The sequence below is a fragment of the Charadrius vociferus genome, unplaced genomic scaffold (assembly GCF_000708025.1).
Source record: "Charadrius vociferus isolate BGI_N301 unplaced genomic scaffold, ASM70802v2 scaffold296, whole genome shotgun sequence".
Lineage (NCBI taxonomy): Eukaryota > Metazoa > Chordata > Aves > Charadriiformes > Charadriidae > Charadrius > Charadrius vociferus.
Window position 1 is genome coordinate 490,499 of NW_009648972.1, and position 17,668 is coordinate 508,166.

General features: G+C 38.2%; 1 protein-coding gene across 2 annotated transcripts in view; it reads left to right on the forward strand.

Moving 5' to 3' along the window:
• The window catches only part of CCSER1 (coiled-coil serine-rich protein 1), a 644,956-nt gene that overhangs the window by 97,161 nt on the left and 530,127 nt on the right, over window positions 1–17,668 (forward strand). For both annotated transcript variants that reach the window (XM_009887738.1, XM_009887739.1), the window contains exon 4: window positions 8,078–8,198. In XM_009887738.1, coding sequence (XP_009886040.1) covers window positions 8,078–8,198 — 121 coding nt within the window. The remainder of the gene's footprint in view (window positions 1–8,077; window positions 8,199–17,668) is intronic.

The following is a 17,668-nucleotide window of genomic DNA, read 5'->3' on the forward strand; positions in this document are numbered from 1 at the left end:
TCACATAGCTTAAAAAGAAACCCAAACATGATCAAAAACAGAACTAAAACTATTATTCTTCTCTTGGCTGAAAAGGGAACTTGGAGGCAGCCGGCTCTTGCATCTGCATAAGTCCCTGTTGGGATTTCCTGCATGTTCTTTAGGAGGAGAGATGAGGGTTTCCCAGTTTCTGGTACTTTATGGCTCTTACCGGGGGGAGTGGCTTCATGCTTCCATCTGAAATTGGTACTTTCAGTAATATTTATTGCATTCTTACTGGAAAAGTGGAGATTTTGGCTGTTTTGTTTTCTTCGATCACCCGGGACTGTTGTGTTTCTCTCTCATTTCCTGGTGAGAGCTCCTGCAGACAGCCTTGCACTCTGTGGCTCCCTTGGTAAGTCAGGAGGACCAAGGGGTCCAAGACCTCAGGCTTGCATATAGGCCAAGAATGGCAGATGTGCTACCAGCAGAGGAGGTGAGCCTCTTTTGCCCCAAGAACCTACCTGCAGCCATTTTCTATGGTAAATTAATTTTACCGGTTATCTTCAAAGCCTCTTTGTGAATAAACTGATGCACTTATTTGGACCGCATGGTGATTATTACCATGCATCCTAGACTGAATGACTAAGCCTCTACTTTTTATTCTAATGGATATTCATACTGTTCAATTGTGAGACTTCCTGCAGTTTGGCAGAATTAGACATGATTGTTGAGGCTCAGATCATTAGTCTTTCATCCCGACCTTTCCCTCGTTTATGCACATGGTTTTTATATGTGTCCACGTCACAAAACAAGTCACAGACTACAGTGCTAAAAATATAAGCCTGTGACATCACCCTGACCGATAGTGTTGCCAAAAGCTAACGATAGTTAGTTGTTATTTTAAAAGTCCTAATGTTAACACTAAAACAATGCTTTTTGATATTGAGAAGCAGTACCTACTTACTGGATATATGTGTTTATTTTTAAATGTTTTTTCAATTTCTGTGTAGGCTGCTTGGAACAACATTTGCTTTAAATAGTTTACTGAACAAGAAAGTATTTTAGACGCAGCCTCAAGCATAAATAAAGTTTTAGGTGTACAGTAGTTACAGCTTCAAAACTAACCCGAATTGTCTGTGAACGCGGTTGTAGTTTCTCCTGGTGTTGCTACAGTGATCCATCATTGTGGGAACTGCAACAAGGAGGAGTGGTTCGTGGAGAGGTCAGCAGGGTCGCCAGAGATGTGAAGCAGGTTTTGTACAGGAGCAAACGCAGATTCTGCAGCCTGTAAGAGAGAGAACTGATGAAGTATCCAAAAGAAGTCTGTAAAATCCTGAGTGGAAAGTGAGGAAGGAATTGTGCATTGTCTTTTCCAATACTTATATTGGAGGACTCAAATTAAACTAGTTGGTGGCAAGTTTAAAATGGGCTAATTGAAATTATTTCTGACATGACCTGTAGTTCAGCTTTGAACTCTACAGGATGTGGATGCTACAAGTTTGTGCAAGCACAGAAGTAACTGAGCAAATTTGTAAAATCCATGAGGGATTAGTAAATACAGGTACAATCCCTCTGGTTAAGCAAGTCTGCAAGTCCTTGTAAACTGGGGGCGGATGTTTGAGAAGACTCTGAATAGGAATTAAGGTGCTTCATGGTCTTTCTGGAGATGAAACTTAGTCATTCTGTCGATATTTAACATAAAATGTGTGAGAAGTGGGCCACCAATGTCATAATCTGTGTGATTATTTTATGAATGTGTTTCCATCGCTTACCATCTCCATAGGTTCCTTAGGTGACCAAGGCATACCCTTCCATTCAGTATCAACGCTAATGGCAGCATTCCATTAAGCATTAACATTAAAAGAAGCAGCATTCACTGCCGCTTACAGTTTTAATTGCTTCTACCTAGGGTATGAGTCAGTAGGCCCAAATTTCACTTGTCACAGAATCACAGAATGGTTAGGGTTGGAAGGGACCTCTGGTGATCATCTAGTCCAACTCCCAACCATATTATCATGGTGATTTGGAACAACAAACAAACTTAACATACAAAAGCAAGGGTGCAGATAATTGCTACAGAACTGCTGGTGTGTTAGAAGAATTCCCCGGCTCCTGCTTAATACCGCGTTACGTAGCCTTCACCGTTGGGTGCCAGTGTGGATAGCACAAAGCGCGGATATGTGTGCGCAGCCTTCGTGAATACCATAGAAGAGCCAGGAAGCATAAGAACCTGATAGAAAGTAATTCATTTGCCTGTAATGGGCCTGTAATTGTTGCTGTTACAAAATTTCTGATTGTGACTATGCTGTGTTTAAGAATTGGGCCTGTGGTTTTATTGCAGAATTATTACAGCAAACCCTTTGGGGATTGTAAGCCTATAGTCTCCTTCTCTTAAGTATTCATTTGGCCAATATTGTGAAATGTAACTGTTTTAAGGGACAAGAGGCCCTAGAATAACTGTTGAACTAATAATAAAATAAAGATCCATTTAGTCTCTGTTTTTTTTCCTGGAGACTGTCATCAAATTTAGAATCAAGTAGCTGGAAAATTAGGCGCTTTTTTTTTTTTAGTTTTTAATATTAGGCTTTTTTTTTTTTTAAGTAGATGGGCAAAAATGTCTTTCACCCAAAGTACCTTGACCTTTTGTGTTGCTTTAAAGAGACTGAAAGTCTCCTTGGGCTTTAGGGTTTAATAACAAAGTATTAAAAATTTTTGTGGTGTTTCTGGGGCTGAGAAAGAGGGTATGGAACTGAAATCATACATTTGGCTTTGATGAAGCGTTTCATGCAGTTGATGTTTGGAGTTGACAAAGAGATGGGTCTAAACAGTGGTTATTTTTTCTAGTCCACTGCATGGACCAAGAATATGAGAGGACGCATCTGTGTGGTGGGGAAGGGATTAGCACGGTGATTAATCACAGTTCTTACTGGAGATACCAGAATTGATAGACTAGATGTCAAGATCCAGTCTTATAAACTATTTCTAGTGTCAGCGTCTTTCCTGGGAAATAGCTTGAGTTACATGTTTTAAATGTTCCTTTTTCTTCCTTCAGCTCTTCACTTGTCCTCAAAATTAGACTACTCTACTGAAGAAATTTACAATAGATCCTCTGTTCCTTTTTGGTTGGTTGTTTTTTGTGTTGCCTTTTTTTAACAAAACCTCTGTCTCACATGTAACAGTTCTTCATCCTCCAGTGTTTGCCTTATTTGAAGAACCTGTCTATGGGTTGCCTGTCTTGCAGCTCTTCCTTATCCTTTGTTCAGAGCGCCTCAGGCGGTGGCTCATTTCCTGAGCCTCCCCATGGCAGAGCCGCAGCTAGGAAACAGTGTGCCAAAATGTAAATGCCCGCACTGAGAATTGGTGTTCTGGAGTAATTCAAACATACCTTCTGGCTTTCAGTAGTAGGAGGAATGTACATCCAGACATTGCTCCCCCATGTTTCAGTCTCCTGTGTCCTACAGTGGCAGTTGAGGGATATTTCCGGGGAAAGTACTTAGCACCTTCCATGCTCCTGGCTGGTTGCCTAGTTTTTTACCAAAGCAGAAGGTTTTTTGGTATAAAACAGCAGTTGTTTCCAGACTTGATCTGTCTCTTGAATGATGAGAGCTGATTATTTTAAACTCTCCAGGCAGAAGTGTAAATACTTTGAATTGTCAGAATAAGTGCTCAGATTTTTTAAATCCAGAAATACTTCACTGTTTTTGTCTCCCTGTGTCAAGAATCCCTTATGCTTCATTGCACACTGCGTATGAACATTTCCCTTCTGTTTTCTCTAAGCAGGTAGCACTTGCTGCTAATTTAATCTAACCATCGCTTGCATCTTGTGTTAAGGGAGAGTTTGGGTTTTTTTGTTAGTGAGTTGTGATAACCAGATTTTCTCTCTCCTCTATTAGAAAAAAAAAAAAGTGAAAACGAACGTGTACAATTAACAGTGTTTGAAATAGACCCTGTAAATGACACCTCTAGAACTTAAAAATCTTTTTATTCTCTAGAGAGTTACATTATATTCAATAGCTGTTGAAGGCTTCCTACTGTCCTACTATTTAGGGAATTAAAAATTTTTCAGTTGTTGGTTCAAAGTAGAAGAAACCTGTTTAATTAGTCATCCTTATTCTTGAAAGAAACAGCAAAGGGAAAAAAAAACAGCTAATGTTTTTCTTCTCCAGACGTGGAGCTCTGTTTTGATAGTGAATGATGTTCTGGAACTGCTTAAACCAACGAGGGTAAATCCAAGCCAGCACTCCTGGTGATAAATATATGGGGTACTTTTAAAACACTTGGCAATGGAAGAAAACAAACTGTATGCATCATTAAAGTATAAATTGAAGAATCTGGGGAGAAATTATGCAACTTCAAAAGCAGTACAGATCTTTTATAATAGTATTACATGAAGTCAGAATGTTTGTTTTCTCTTTCTGTAGAGTTGTTCTTTATATGACACGTAGTTGGTACGTGGTGTCTTTTATTTCACTCAGAAAAATGTTTCTTTAATGATAATGCATAGTAAAGAAGTTCCTCCAGTTGTGTTTTTTTCACTACAATTATTAGCTGGTTCATGTAATGGTTGAATTGTGAATAAAGGAGATGCAATGGTACTGAAAAATACCATCTCACATGCAAATTACTTATTTTTTCAGAAGGTATGCGGTCTATAACACATTCTAAGATACTAAATATTAGTCTATTAAACTTAAGGAAATTGCCAGAGGTAGTATAAAATTAGCTGTTCCCTTGATGTTGATTCCTTGCACAGTTTTTTCTACAGTTCTGGAGGTATACAATAGCAACTGTGATAATGAACCTCTACCTACAGCATGTACTTTACGTTTGTGTACCATTGTGAAAGTGTAGCAGATACATGGGAAAAGTTTCTTTATTGTTTTCTTTCTTGGAGCAGCGGATATTGTGTATCATGACTTCAGTAAGGCTTTCAACACTGTCTCCTGTAAGATCTTCATAGACAAACTATTGATGTATGGGCTGGATGAGCAGAGAGTGAATTTGTAAAGTTCTTGTTGGCTGTTAAAGTGCAACTTGGACACGTGAGAGGATTTATGGCTAAAAGGGGTGTAATCCCTTAGTATTATCCTTTGGTATTCTGAGGTTCATAGTATTTTGAGGATCTAAGAGGTTTGGATTCATGAAGCCTACGATATGTGGACATCACTAATGGGATTTTTGAGGGTAATGTAAGCCACTTGTACATAAAAAATGAAGGGGTAGAGAAGAAGCTATGCTTAAGAGAACTTTGAAGTGTAAAATGAAAACAGTCTCCTTAAGTCAAACAGTGCCCATCCCCATCAATGTTGAAGTTGAGAGTCTACATTCAAGCACATTCTCATTATTTTAATGCAAGTTATGAACCGATAATAAGAGAATACACTCTAGTAGGTGAAAATTACTTGCTGCTGTGCTGTCGCTATTTCATGACATTTTAGTTAATTATACTGTCCCATAATGACTTATGACTGTGTGCACAGAGACTTGCGATAAAAAGGAGGAATTGCAGTGGCTTTCAAAAGCCAGACCAAAGCATATCACTGTCTAGAATGGGAGGATAATAAATTCCATGAGCTCAGATCTCCAGATGACCACTGGATTTGTCTTGAGCTGTAAATTACAGGATTATACAACTCTTATATACTATTAATTATTAAAGAAAAGCAATTTCACAGTTTTATGCATTTGTGAATTTTTTGTAAACGGTAGGAGACTGGCAGTGTCTCTTTCTTACTTGCTATTTCCTATTTTATCTTTCTCTGTAACTGCCCTGATAGACAGTGGCTGATCCAGGGAAAATCCTACTCCGTGACGCTTTCATAGTCACCAGATGTTTTACAGGTTCTAAAGTAATAACTAGATATTCAAGTGGTACCACAGGTTCTTTTAAAGAGAAATATGTATTTGCTTCATCCTTTACTCCCCCTTTTTTATTAGCATTTCAGGTTAAAATTCAGGTAGTGAGTATCAGTGTTGCCCTTTGACAAGCCTATCTTTTTACAATGCTGTAAATCAAGAGTCAAACAGACATAAGTGTTCTTCTTTGCATAATGTTCAGTCACTGGTTGCAATGAGAAGATACGATTTTGTACATGACTTGGTGCCTACCAAATAGCACCTTGCTAGTAGATGGTCTGCTGGTTGCATGTAACATAGTAGGATAAAAATAACCTAAGATTCTTTTTTGCTTATGTGGTCTCTCTAGTTCAATGTATCTTGCATTAGTTCCCTCCTTAACTTCTTATGCATGAAGCTAAAATGTATATCCTACTTGCATACCTGTAGGCAATATAGGGAGTTCTCTTTGGGTTTTGGAAATGGATGTCTATTAGAGCGACAAAGTTTTGAGTAGTGCTGGTTCCAAAGAAAAATTCAAGTAAGGTTTCAGTCTTGGTCATCTTATGTGTCTTAGTCACTTAGCACAATGTACACATTCATGTTTAAAAATACAAGCATAAACAGTGCTGGAGAACATCAAGAGCACGCCAATTAAATGTAATTACATGTGCTTCACAAAAAGATTTTCTCCCTGCCAGAATTTGCCTGTGCTCTGGCCATTTGTGCTGCCTGCTGAATGGCTCAATATTGCTCTGGAAACAAAGACCTTTGTGCTTTTCTGACCTTTGTAGAAATACTCAACCCTGTTCTGACCTGTTGCTTAAAATCTGCTCTCCAGCTGCCTTAAAGCACCAGTTATAGCTTCAGGGTGTTTGTCGGGCGTGCAGTGTATCTTGTCTCTGTCTGCTGAATTTGTGCTGTATGTAATTTGAGTGCTCAGGGTAAAACACCGCAGTTAATTGTTCTTGACCCAGTCAAGGCAATATGGATGAAGTTTTACTCCAGTTTTACTCATCTTGGAAGAGAAGCATAGGCTATGCAAAAGGTACATTGTCTGTGGGCAATAAGGAGGAGGCAGGTGATTGTGGAGGATGGTGCCTAAGTCTTCAGAAACAAGTTTTCTGTTGATAAATGTCACAGTTCAATGTTCCGAGATGTCACAATCTTGCATGAATGTATGTACTTGTAAAATAGGTTCTTTCTGGCTTTGAATTGCTGAGAATTTGTAGTGGTCATCCTTGTTTCACAGGCTATGTTATTGGCACGTGTACACTCTATAAAATAGTTCTGTATGTTATACATACAAAATACTGTGTCATTTTCTGCTTAAAAGATAGGTCACCACATTTCTTCTTGTTTATATATGATATATAATAGTACCATAAATGTATAATATAAGAAGCTTCTGTGCTTTGTTCAATACAACCAACTCTTAATTTCAGCTTTTATTTGACTCATAAAGGTAGACCTTGGCTGTAAAGGAAATCTATACCTTCAAAATCAGTAGGAGTGGTGACTGCTAAGTGCTAAATTACTAGTGACACTTGCAATTTAGAATTTAGAATATGTGTAACTTAACAAATGTAGTTGTCTGTTTGGAGGTCAGGAACTTTGGGGTATTCATTTATTAGTGCTAATTGAGCCAGATGCTCAGCTGAAATACATGATCATTCTTTTATCTCTAAGTATTGTCTAAATCATATCATCCAGCACAGTGATACATAACAGAAAGCAGGAATCAATATATCAGATATCACTCCTGGACAATTTGGATTTGGCCTTCTTGGATTAAAGTGAGATGTAACAGTTGAAGACAAAAAAAATCACTAATCAGACTTTGTAAGAAAATAGATTTGAGAAAGTCTGAAATTTTTGCCTGAAAACAATCCATAATTTCCACTCTTATTTTCAGTTTGTGATGAAAAAGAAAAAGGAAGTGCATCATATTCTGATGTCATTTATGGAAATATAAGTCCTTTTAGAACTCAGGCACACCAATGAGCTAGAGTAGACTGACGTCAGATCTTGTGCTTAGGTGAAACTTAGTTGATGGGAGTATCAGTCTATGGTAAAAAAGTGCCAAGCAAGCACTTTAGGAAATGTGAAAAACAATGACATTTTCATTGCAGGTGACCACAGTGAAGTCTGATTAATCATTTGCATTTTTATTTATAACAGTATGACTTGATTGGTTTTTTGTTTTATTATTTTATTTTAAACGTTTAAAATACAAACCGAGTTCGCTCTTTTAACAGTGAGATTTTTTTTGTCTTTGCAGTTTGCCGGGAAGACTCATACCAGTCGATAGTCTCATGTGCTGCCGTAGTACTTACCCCTGTAGAGCCAACAGTGGATACAAGGAAAAAGGAACAGACAATAATGCCTGATGTGTCTAAACAGTGAGTTATTCAAATAACATGATCTTTTACAAGTGCAGTCTAAACATTGGGCGTGATTCTTTCTTGTGGATGTGCATAGACGCCTCCTTTCTCTTTCATCGGGGGTTACATTGGCTTTTCCAAAAGCAGAGATTGACCTGAGGCTAGGCTGCTTCTTTTCTTCATTAGCCTACCTTTTTTTCCAAGGCTTTTGATAATGAGGTGTATGGGAGGAATGGGCATTTATACTCCGAGAAATTGACTTTTTAACAGGCTTAATAAGGAGATTCCTTTCTTTCTTGCACAGTTTTCTTAGTCAGTAGTTGATTTTTAGAAAGATCATTATTCCTAAATGCTCTGCTCATCCGAGAGATTACAGTATTTTTCAGCGACTATTTTACTGCTGTGATATGAAATATGATGGCATCTTCAAAAGTGTGGTAGTGGTCTTCCAAGGAAATTCTATTTAATTAAATGGACAGTAATTTGATATCTTGCATTAGACGAAAATCATAACCACAGCATGCGTAGTAACATTTGTCTTGCAATACCAGGCAGGATGGTTGTTTCTTAACAATTGAGTCCTTGGAGAATGAAAAGAACTTCTTTCATGAAAAGAAAGAAAACATAATGGTGATGCTTTATCACAACACAAACTTGGGGTCTGTGAATTTTAAAGTGTGGAAGGTGATTAAAAACATGACAGTGGATAATAGGAGATCATTATTGGTCCCTGCCATTCTTGTTTAGTTTTCTGTTTCGCTGTGTATATACAAATTTATCTTTAAACTTGTCTATAAAGTCCTAGCTTGCACGCCTGTTACTGTAAGAAAATGAAAACATCTTCCCCCCACCCCCCAAAAAAAAAAAAAAAAAAACACCAAACCCAAACCCCCCAAAAAACCCCAAACATCCCTAGTGGATTAGATTCGATTAGATGGGATGTGATCTTGGTACAGAACTATGGCTTAAGTCTGTATCTGACTGTGGTGTCTTTTTCAATCTGGTGATAAACCCATTTCATCCTAGTCTACCTGTACTTAAAAATGTAAGACAGTATATTGCCTATCATCTAGGTATTATCACAATGACTTAAATGTTTGAAACACTGTTAGCATCTAATTGTTTTAGTGTTTCAGTCATATGGCTCTTGGAATGCTAAGGGATTGGAAAGGCGATGGGCTGTAAAATATTATGCTGAAATCCAGAATAATTTTTGTGGTTAGTTCAAACAGCATAGTACGTTTTTGCCTTCTCTCCACTAAAAGGCAAGCCTGCACTGTTGTTTGATTGGCTTGTTCCTCCACTATCAGCAGTTTCAGAGTTTCATAATGCCTTATGAATTCAAAGTAAGGAAACTCCTGTATGTGTTTAGCATGTGCTTGAGAGCTGAATGATGCCACCTCCGAGATTTTTTTTTTTTTTTTTCCTTCCTAATGCCTTACTGGTGTTAGCAAGTATATTAATGTGCTTTCTGGTGGGCTTGGGTTTAAAATTTTTTTTTCTTTACAACCTTGCTAGTGATATCTCCTAAGTACATAGACTTAAATCATGCTTGTCTTACTCCTTCAGAAGTCTCAGAAACATGCTGCAACCTCTGCTACTCTTCCAGTTTTCCTGTCTAAAAATATGACTTTCGGCTCTGGAACTCTTGTTCCAGAAACAAGTTTGTACTTAAACAGTTTAAATGTATTGAAACTTCTTCACATGAAACAGCATCATTTCATTAGTATCTTTAAACTGAAATTTCTTACAAGTATATTGGAAATGCAACAGAAACATCTTTCAGGAAAACTTTTGCATGTTGTTAGACATGGCCCTCTACTAGCTGGCAGCGTCTATCCTGATTTGCAGTGAACATGCTGTTTTCTTCTTTACCTGGAGCGAGGATATGGCTTCAAGAAAATCTCATTGTGAAACATCAGCACCAGTGCAGCACTTCTCTCGTTTCACTCTGTGCTTTCTACATGTAGATCTTTTTCCCTATATCCAGGTTTAATGGAAGCAAAACAGACCCCAATTCCAGCATCTAAATATCCCCGTGTGATCTCTCTCCAATGTAAACATCAAGCAAGAGGAAGCCTTTGGCACATGTTGAATTCCATTCACTTGAGTGCAGAGTCCATGTATGGACTGATCTGCACAGGTGAATTGTAACTATTGGTATTCATAATTACCTCTACTAGAAGTAACATTGGTGCTCTTATTTGTATGCTTATACCACAATAGTTTTGGCTTCTATGTCCCAAAATTGTGAATATCACAGAGGGCTGAACCCTGGCCAGCCATTGAGGTCTTGTAAAGAGAAGCTGCTGCCTTCAGGGCCTGGGATAGAGTATGTTTAGAAAAAACAGTGCTTTCTAAAACTACATAAGGAAGCAATGTGTAATCCAAAACAGATAAAATACATATTAATAGTAGTAAGATGTTAAACAGTTACAAATAACTAAAAATAATTATATTGTAAAACACAGTGGAATTAGATCAATGGCCTTCAGGACACAAGAAGCTGGGAAGCCTGAGTGGGGAAAAAATGCCTTTAATGTGAATTGTATAATATTTGACTAATGATGTTATTTTGTCTCAGAAATGAACTGTTTAGTGGCTTTAAATAATGTACTGTATTTGCTTAATGTAATTTTACTGTAAGCAGCAAAGAATCGTGCCAGAAGTGGTAGCAGCAAAGCTTAATGATTTTTTGAAGTGTCAGTGATTAGATGTCACCAGGATTGGAGGAACAAAAGGCTATTTTTTTTCCTCTGTGTTTTTTCTTGGGAGCTCAAAACACTTCATCAGAAAGCAATTCCTTAGTGATATCTAGGTAATTGCCAACTCTTGTGCATCTTGTGTACTTGGCAGAATCCCTACCCCAGTCATTCAGCTGGAGTGCACTCGGCTGAGTAACGTGATATCCGCAAAATAAGCAGAAAAGGCTTTGGTCAAGCAAACATCTTATCTGTAGCAGCCCGGGAGTAACATCCCTGGCATAAGAAGCATGAAGGAACCTGTTTGGTGAAGCTATAGCACCTGCAGGAGGAAGATGAAGTCCTTGCTAGGTGCTTTGGCCATTATTCTGTGTTGCATTGAAGGCTGGTAGAGTACAGAGGGGGTTCACTGCTCTTCTGTAAATACACGTTTGGGAACAGGGGAACTTCTCTTTTTTTATTGGAGAACAACGCACGAGGCTTGTTGTTTTCTGCACTCGGCCAAGCATGCTTTTGGTGCTCAGCTGGCAAGAGCACCCCTTTGTAGCTTCTGTCCTTCCACTACACAACAGACTGTGATGCAGAGAAGATACACAGTCTGAATGTCAATGTGAGGTCAGGATGAAAAGCAAGAAATGTGAGCTCTACCTTACTTTGTCCTCTGTGCCCTCCATTTTGTCTAGGATGTTGCATTAACTTTGTTATATTTTGTAGAAATACAAGACTTAAAAACCTCATGCTGTCTTAACAGTTCAAGTTATCAAGGCCTTTTCGTGTTGCTGTGGTGATAAATCAATCAGTTGCTCTCAAAGGTGCCCAGATGCTAAAACAATTTGAATGGTTTATTCTGTTTGCATAGTCTTAATTTTAGTCCTTCTGATGTGAATTAAAATATAAATAAATCAGCTGATGGGACAGAGTAATGACATGAGGAGTCGTTCCTTTCATTTCAAGTTCTTAAAAGGGAGCATGGGAAAGGAGGCATTGCCAGGGAACTGGATGTTATGCTTTCAAACAACTTAGCTTGAGCTTCTGTGGCTAAACTATCAGCTGAAAGCTCATGCTTCAAGGGGCAGTGTGGTGAAAGTAGTTCCTCAGACATATGTATCTCTGAGCAAACAGTGTTCTGCTGCTGTGTGCTCTTTGTATGTAAACACAGAAAACCATTCATGTGCTACTAGTGCTTGAAAAAACTATACTAGAATTCAGGTGCATACTTTTTAATTTAGGGGATTTAAAGTTAAGCAGGTGTTTATGTACTCCATTTGGTTGGTATCTTTGGATATCACTGCCCGGCACTTCAAAATAGGGATGTAGCCCTCTGAGCTGGCTAATTTTAAGCTGGTTTGTGAATTTATACTCTAAGTGCTGTCATGTTTCTGGTTTTGATTATTTATTGTTTTTAAAGATATTTCCATTAAATTGTTATTAGGGCTACAGATCCTGTTACGTCATGAAGCACACACAGTAATTTGCCACGTTTGCCATGTCAGAAATATTTTCCTGAGCTTTAGTGGAGATTACCAAATGAAGATCCTAGGTAAATGCTACCGCTCCTGTGACAGTTCTTCAGACTCTTAAAAATCCAGTCAGATTTTACTTCTGATAAATACAAGAATGGGCTGATGTAGTGAATCTTTTCAATATTCTGTCTGTGCTAAAGCTGTTTAACTTGTACCTTGCAACTGTTACTTACCTGAGCGAGATTCTTAGGCCTGAGTTCAAATACATGAGAAAACTCCTTGGATTCACAGTGACTGACTAGCTCAGTGCTTACTGGTGGGAAACAGGGTGGTAAGCGGGAGAGTTATAGCTTTAATGTCATTCTGTACTGTTCTGTTTAGCATAGATATTCAGTTTGGCATCTAGGCGGGTTTTAGTGCATATAAATCCCATATTTGCTAGCTGCAGTAAGTATATTCCAAAATTTAGGAGCTTTTTTTTTCCTCTCTGTGATCTTCAAGTTGTAAAAAAGTAATTGTTAGATCTGAAGACACTGCTAAACGTTTTCGATTCTTGCAGCCTTGCCTAATTCCTTTCAAAAGGAGTTCAAACCAAGCTGGTAATATATATTACTCTTCACTTATTTCAGTTGCAGATTTCCTTTTTCTCTTTCTCCCTCTAATTGTTTTTTGGTATTTTCATAAATCTCAGAGAAGACATTTTTTCCCTCAGAGCAGCAGTGGTGGTGTTTTACCTCTGTAATTTTTGGTGCTCTTTAGTGGTGACATGAAGTGTGGTCTGTAATGCAGCCAGTGTGTCAGGCTGCGGTGCCCCACTGCAAGATTTGTGTCTGCTTTGACAGCTCATTCAAGAAGGCATGTTTTGGTAATGTGAAAAATGAATGCTTTTCAGACTCGTTTGGACAACCTGATACAAGATGATTGAACTGTTTCAGTTTCCCCGATAATTGCGACGACGCACTATGAAAGCGTGTGTCACTCTGGGTAATATGGAGAGTATAGGGATGCCCCTTGTTGCTCTGGAATGACGTTGGTTCGAAAGCTGTGGTTCCGGCTCAGCTGAGAAACAAGAAAAGACACATTGGCTGAATACAGTATACTTTCCACCAAAGCGTTTTGGTGGTAGGTAAGAGGTAGAGGAGGTAGAATTTACATGCATTTCTTTAAAGCAGGCACTCTGAAATTGAGTAAATATAAGCAATATGCTTATGCTGTCAGTGGTCAGCTGCACCGTTAAAATTGCTTCCTGGGCTACTAGGAATCACATACATTTCTGCAAGGGCCAAACACGTTCCCAGAATTGCTCGATACACGAGGGTACTGGAGGTCTTCCTCAGGGAACCAGCTGGACCCGAGGCTCCTGAGGATGCAGGCCAGAACGGTGGGGCGTGCACGTGTGGGTCCAGCTCCCACCTGTCCCCTCCATGGGATGCTTCCTCTGCTTCTTCGCACCACGTCTGCTCCCAGCACCCCTGAGGAGCTCAGCCCTTCCTCCTCCTCACTGCTGCTCGTGCCTCCTCGCAGGAGCCTGCAGCCTCCCCATTTATGGTCCTTTGCTGGTGGGCATGTGGCTCATTATCCGTGTAGATTTAAGGATGGCTAAAAGACATTAATGTGTCTCACACAATAGGAAATTTTGGTGCGCTACCTCTTTCTGGTGCCTGTGGAAACTAGTCACAAGTGCTGCCTGTCTCTCAATGGACAGGGGAGATGCAGGTGTTACTGGTGAGGAGTGTAACGTACCTTTCGTGTGACAGGCCACCTGCAAAGGCTGGAAATTGCAGTAGATGTGTTTGGGGACATAATTTCCAAAGTACAGTAGGATGTTTGATTTACTTTAAGACATTAGTGAACAGGTGGGGTTTGCAGGTTGGATATGCCTATACTTAACTAGGATATATGAAAGTCTTCTGAAGAAACATGAGATGAACAGAATATATCCAAATAATAGATGTCGGTTTCCTTTGATATAGTTACACTTAATAAAATAAGGGTGGTTTTTTGTGAAAAAGCAAACATTTCTTTAAAAAATATTTTCTGCTGAATTTTTGAATCTTTAACGTTTGTACTGGCAAGAAGAACATATTAAAAATACGTAACTGGCTATTACTGCAAAGAATTAATAAATACCCAAAACATAATGAGGGTAACAGGCAACAAATTATCTTTGTTTAAAAGGCACTACTAAGCTGTTACAATTGATGAAAAAAATAATTTTTGATGATTCTGATTCCCTGTCCGTCTGCAATAAAACAGAGAAAAACCAAACTGTAGCCCATGGCTGTAACAATTCCATGGTCTCTTTGACATCCTGTACATCCTTGCTTTGTGCACATAATGGGAAAATGAGTTATTTTGTTGTACTCACATCTTCTCTGAAATGGGAAACATTTCAGAAAATAGGAAAAATATATTATCTACACTTCTTTTATTGTCTGCTGTTCTCTAACCCTAACTAGCTGAAACTCCTACCTGACATTGTATAGGCTGCTCAAACTGGCAACCTCTTTCTGCTTGCTTTGAGGAAAAACAAAACAGTAAACCAGACTCTGTTTCTATTTTTTTTTTTACTCTGTGTCTGGCCACTGTCAAAATGAGAATGATTTTGTACAAACAATTATAAAATAAAAAACAGTTGTGCTAAGGAAATATTGCACTGCAAAGCGAACATGAAAGAAGCTTCATATCTGGTTATAGAATGGGAGCATCATCAGTTCTCGTGTTCCTTCACAGAAACCAGCAATTTATAGGAAAGATTGACAGGAAAACAATCTATGTAAGTATTTTAAATATCTGAATCCTTTGGTTGCAAACAATTGCTTAAGTTCTGTACAGCTTAATTTGATCTTTAGTCACAAATGTTGAATAAGCTGTTTTTTGAGAGCCACTAACTAACTGTAATTACAGCACTTAATATTTTCAGTATTTTGTAGTTTAAGGCCTGTCTTTTCCTGTGTCGTGGTGAATAATGCAGGAGGCAGAAGAGTGATGGCAATTGTCCTATGGAAGAAAGGTGTTATGTAGATTTTATCTGTAGCCCTGCCAAGAAAGCTCCAATCCTTCGCAAATATGGTCATTGTGTGGAAAGTTTCCGCTTCCCTCTGAGAAGAGACTGGGTTTCTAATGGACAATTGACCATAAGAGTTTCAATCATTGCTCTTAAACTAATACTGATGTGACTGAAATTAATGTCATTTCATGAAAAGATAAAGGGATTGAATGTTAAGGTGCTTAATGAGGTCGCTTTGAATCAAAGCATGGAGCATCAAGACCACTCACTACGGCATTTCCAGGTTGAGATAGTTGCTGTAGTTTCAAAATAAAACACTACCATTGTGTAGCTAATCTTCATTAATAAAAGAAAATTCAGGAAATAAATGTGTTGGGATAGTACAGCTTTGCTGAAAAGTGATGTGTCTGAGCTCCAAATGGTGAGTATTCATGTAGAACTTCTGAAGTCAAAATAGTTATTGTAATTTACATTGACAGAGAGTATGACCAAAGCTGACTTAAACCTGTATAAACTAAGGACAATGCAGTTACAGTCATCTGCAATACAAATTTCGCCTGCTTCAGTAGCAAGTAATGGGCAACATAACAGCATCAATGACTACATTTTCTTAACTAGACCTGAAGTCATTATAATAAAAACTTTGTCACCGAATCACAGTTATATTTAGATAAATGGTTCTGGGTCAGCCTGAAGAAACAATAATTTGTTCCACTCACATCCCTAAATTTGTATACCATTATGATATCATTCTGGTTTTAGCCATAACACTAATAAGAATGTCCTTCAGAGTAAGATTATCCATTCACATATCAGACCTGAGACAATTTTTTTTATTCCTGAATAAAATTTAAATCTGTGCATTCCCATACATCGTTATTTTTACTCTCTGTGAATCATCATGTTCTCCACTGGACGTATCTGCAATAGTGGGAGCTTTAGTCATCTGATTTGCTCATCCTTCATGTCCAGAAATTTCCTGAAAGGAAATTCAACAAGATAAGTAACATTGCAGTAATTAGAGATCTGATTTGAAAAGGTGCCACTTGTCACCCAGCTAGGTATATAAAGGCAGGTGTTTAAGGTGCATTTGGTTCAGGAATGGAAATTTTGTCTTTTGTGTCCTGTAGTGTCTAGAAGTTTCTGCTTTATTTAAATTACTGAGAATATGAAACAGACAACCAATATCAACTGAATCCCAAAGTGGCAGCCTAACATTTAGCAACCAAGACCTGTTTTAAGCTAATGGCTTTGAGTAATCATTGCAAAATATTCTTGGCATATACATTGTAATTAGACCAATGAACCAGAAGACACAGCTACCTAGGACATTTATTTGAATTTGAATTTTGTGCCGAGATATTTATTGTGTGATGAAATGGGAACGATTACATACATATCAAGACTCCTTAACCTCTAGAGCAAGTCTAAAAGGAGATTTTGAAGTAAATAAAATCTTACCTAGTTCCTTGAAAAGGATGGTTACTGTAGGCAATGCAGGCAGAGATGGAACAGGCTTAGGCAACTGAACAGCAATTATTTCATCTGGAAATCCACATCTGAAGAGCTGCTGTTCTAAACTGCAGCATTAGTCACTCTCAGGGTTCATTGTTCTAATAAAATTATGGTGTTTTCCATTATCCTACGTGGCAGCTGCCTAAGCCCTGTAAAGCACACCCATCGTCTACTGGGATGACTGTTCAAAGCCATTCTGATGTAATGTCTTTCTGAGCCAGGGTTACAGTTGGGCATGTGGAAAATTACTCACTCCCCTACTTGGGATTTAAAAAAAGAAAGTTCCCTGTGGAAAACAGATTTCATTTTCATCCAGCCTAAATTAATGTCCAACATAGACACTCAGAACAAGCATCATTACTCCCTCACCTTCATGTAGTAAAGGAGATGTAAAGTTTTTATTTAGCAAGTACTTGTTCAAGAGGCTGAAAGAACTTAATTTTGGTGCAGTGCAATGAAACCTCAAAAAAAAAAAAAAAAAAGATGCTGTGGTCTTACTGTCTGGTATTTTTCCTCATTTCAAAAAAAGAAAAAAACCCCACTTCTATGATAGTCTACATGTAAATTTGGTTCATATGCATTTATTTTGCATAGTGGTTGTTAAATTTGTATTTCAATAATCAGTTCTTGGAGCATACTGCAGCAATTGGGAAGCCAACGTTAAATCCCATGGTTAACCTTGATGCCCAGTTTTGCCTAATGAGAATTTACAGTCACTGTGAGACTTCACCAAAAGAACATGCTTTGAAAGTACAGAACGAAGAACTTTGGAAGAAAGCCCATTAAATTCAAATGGAG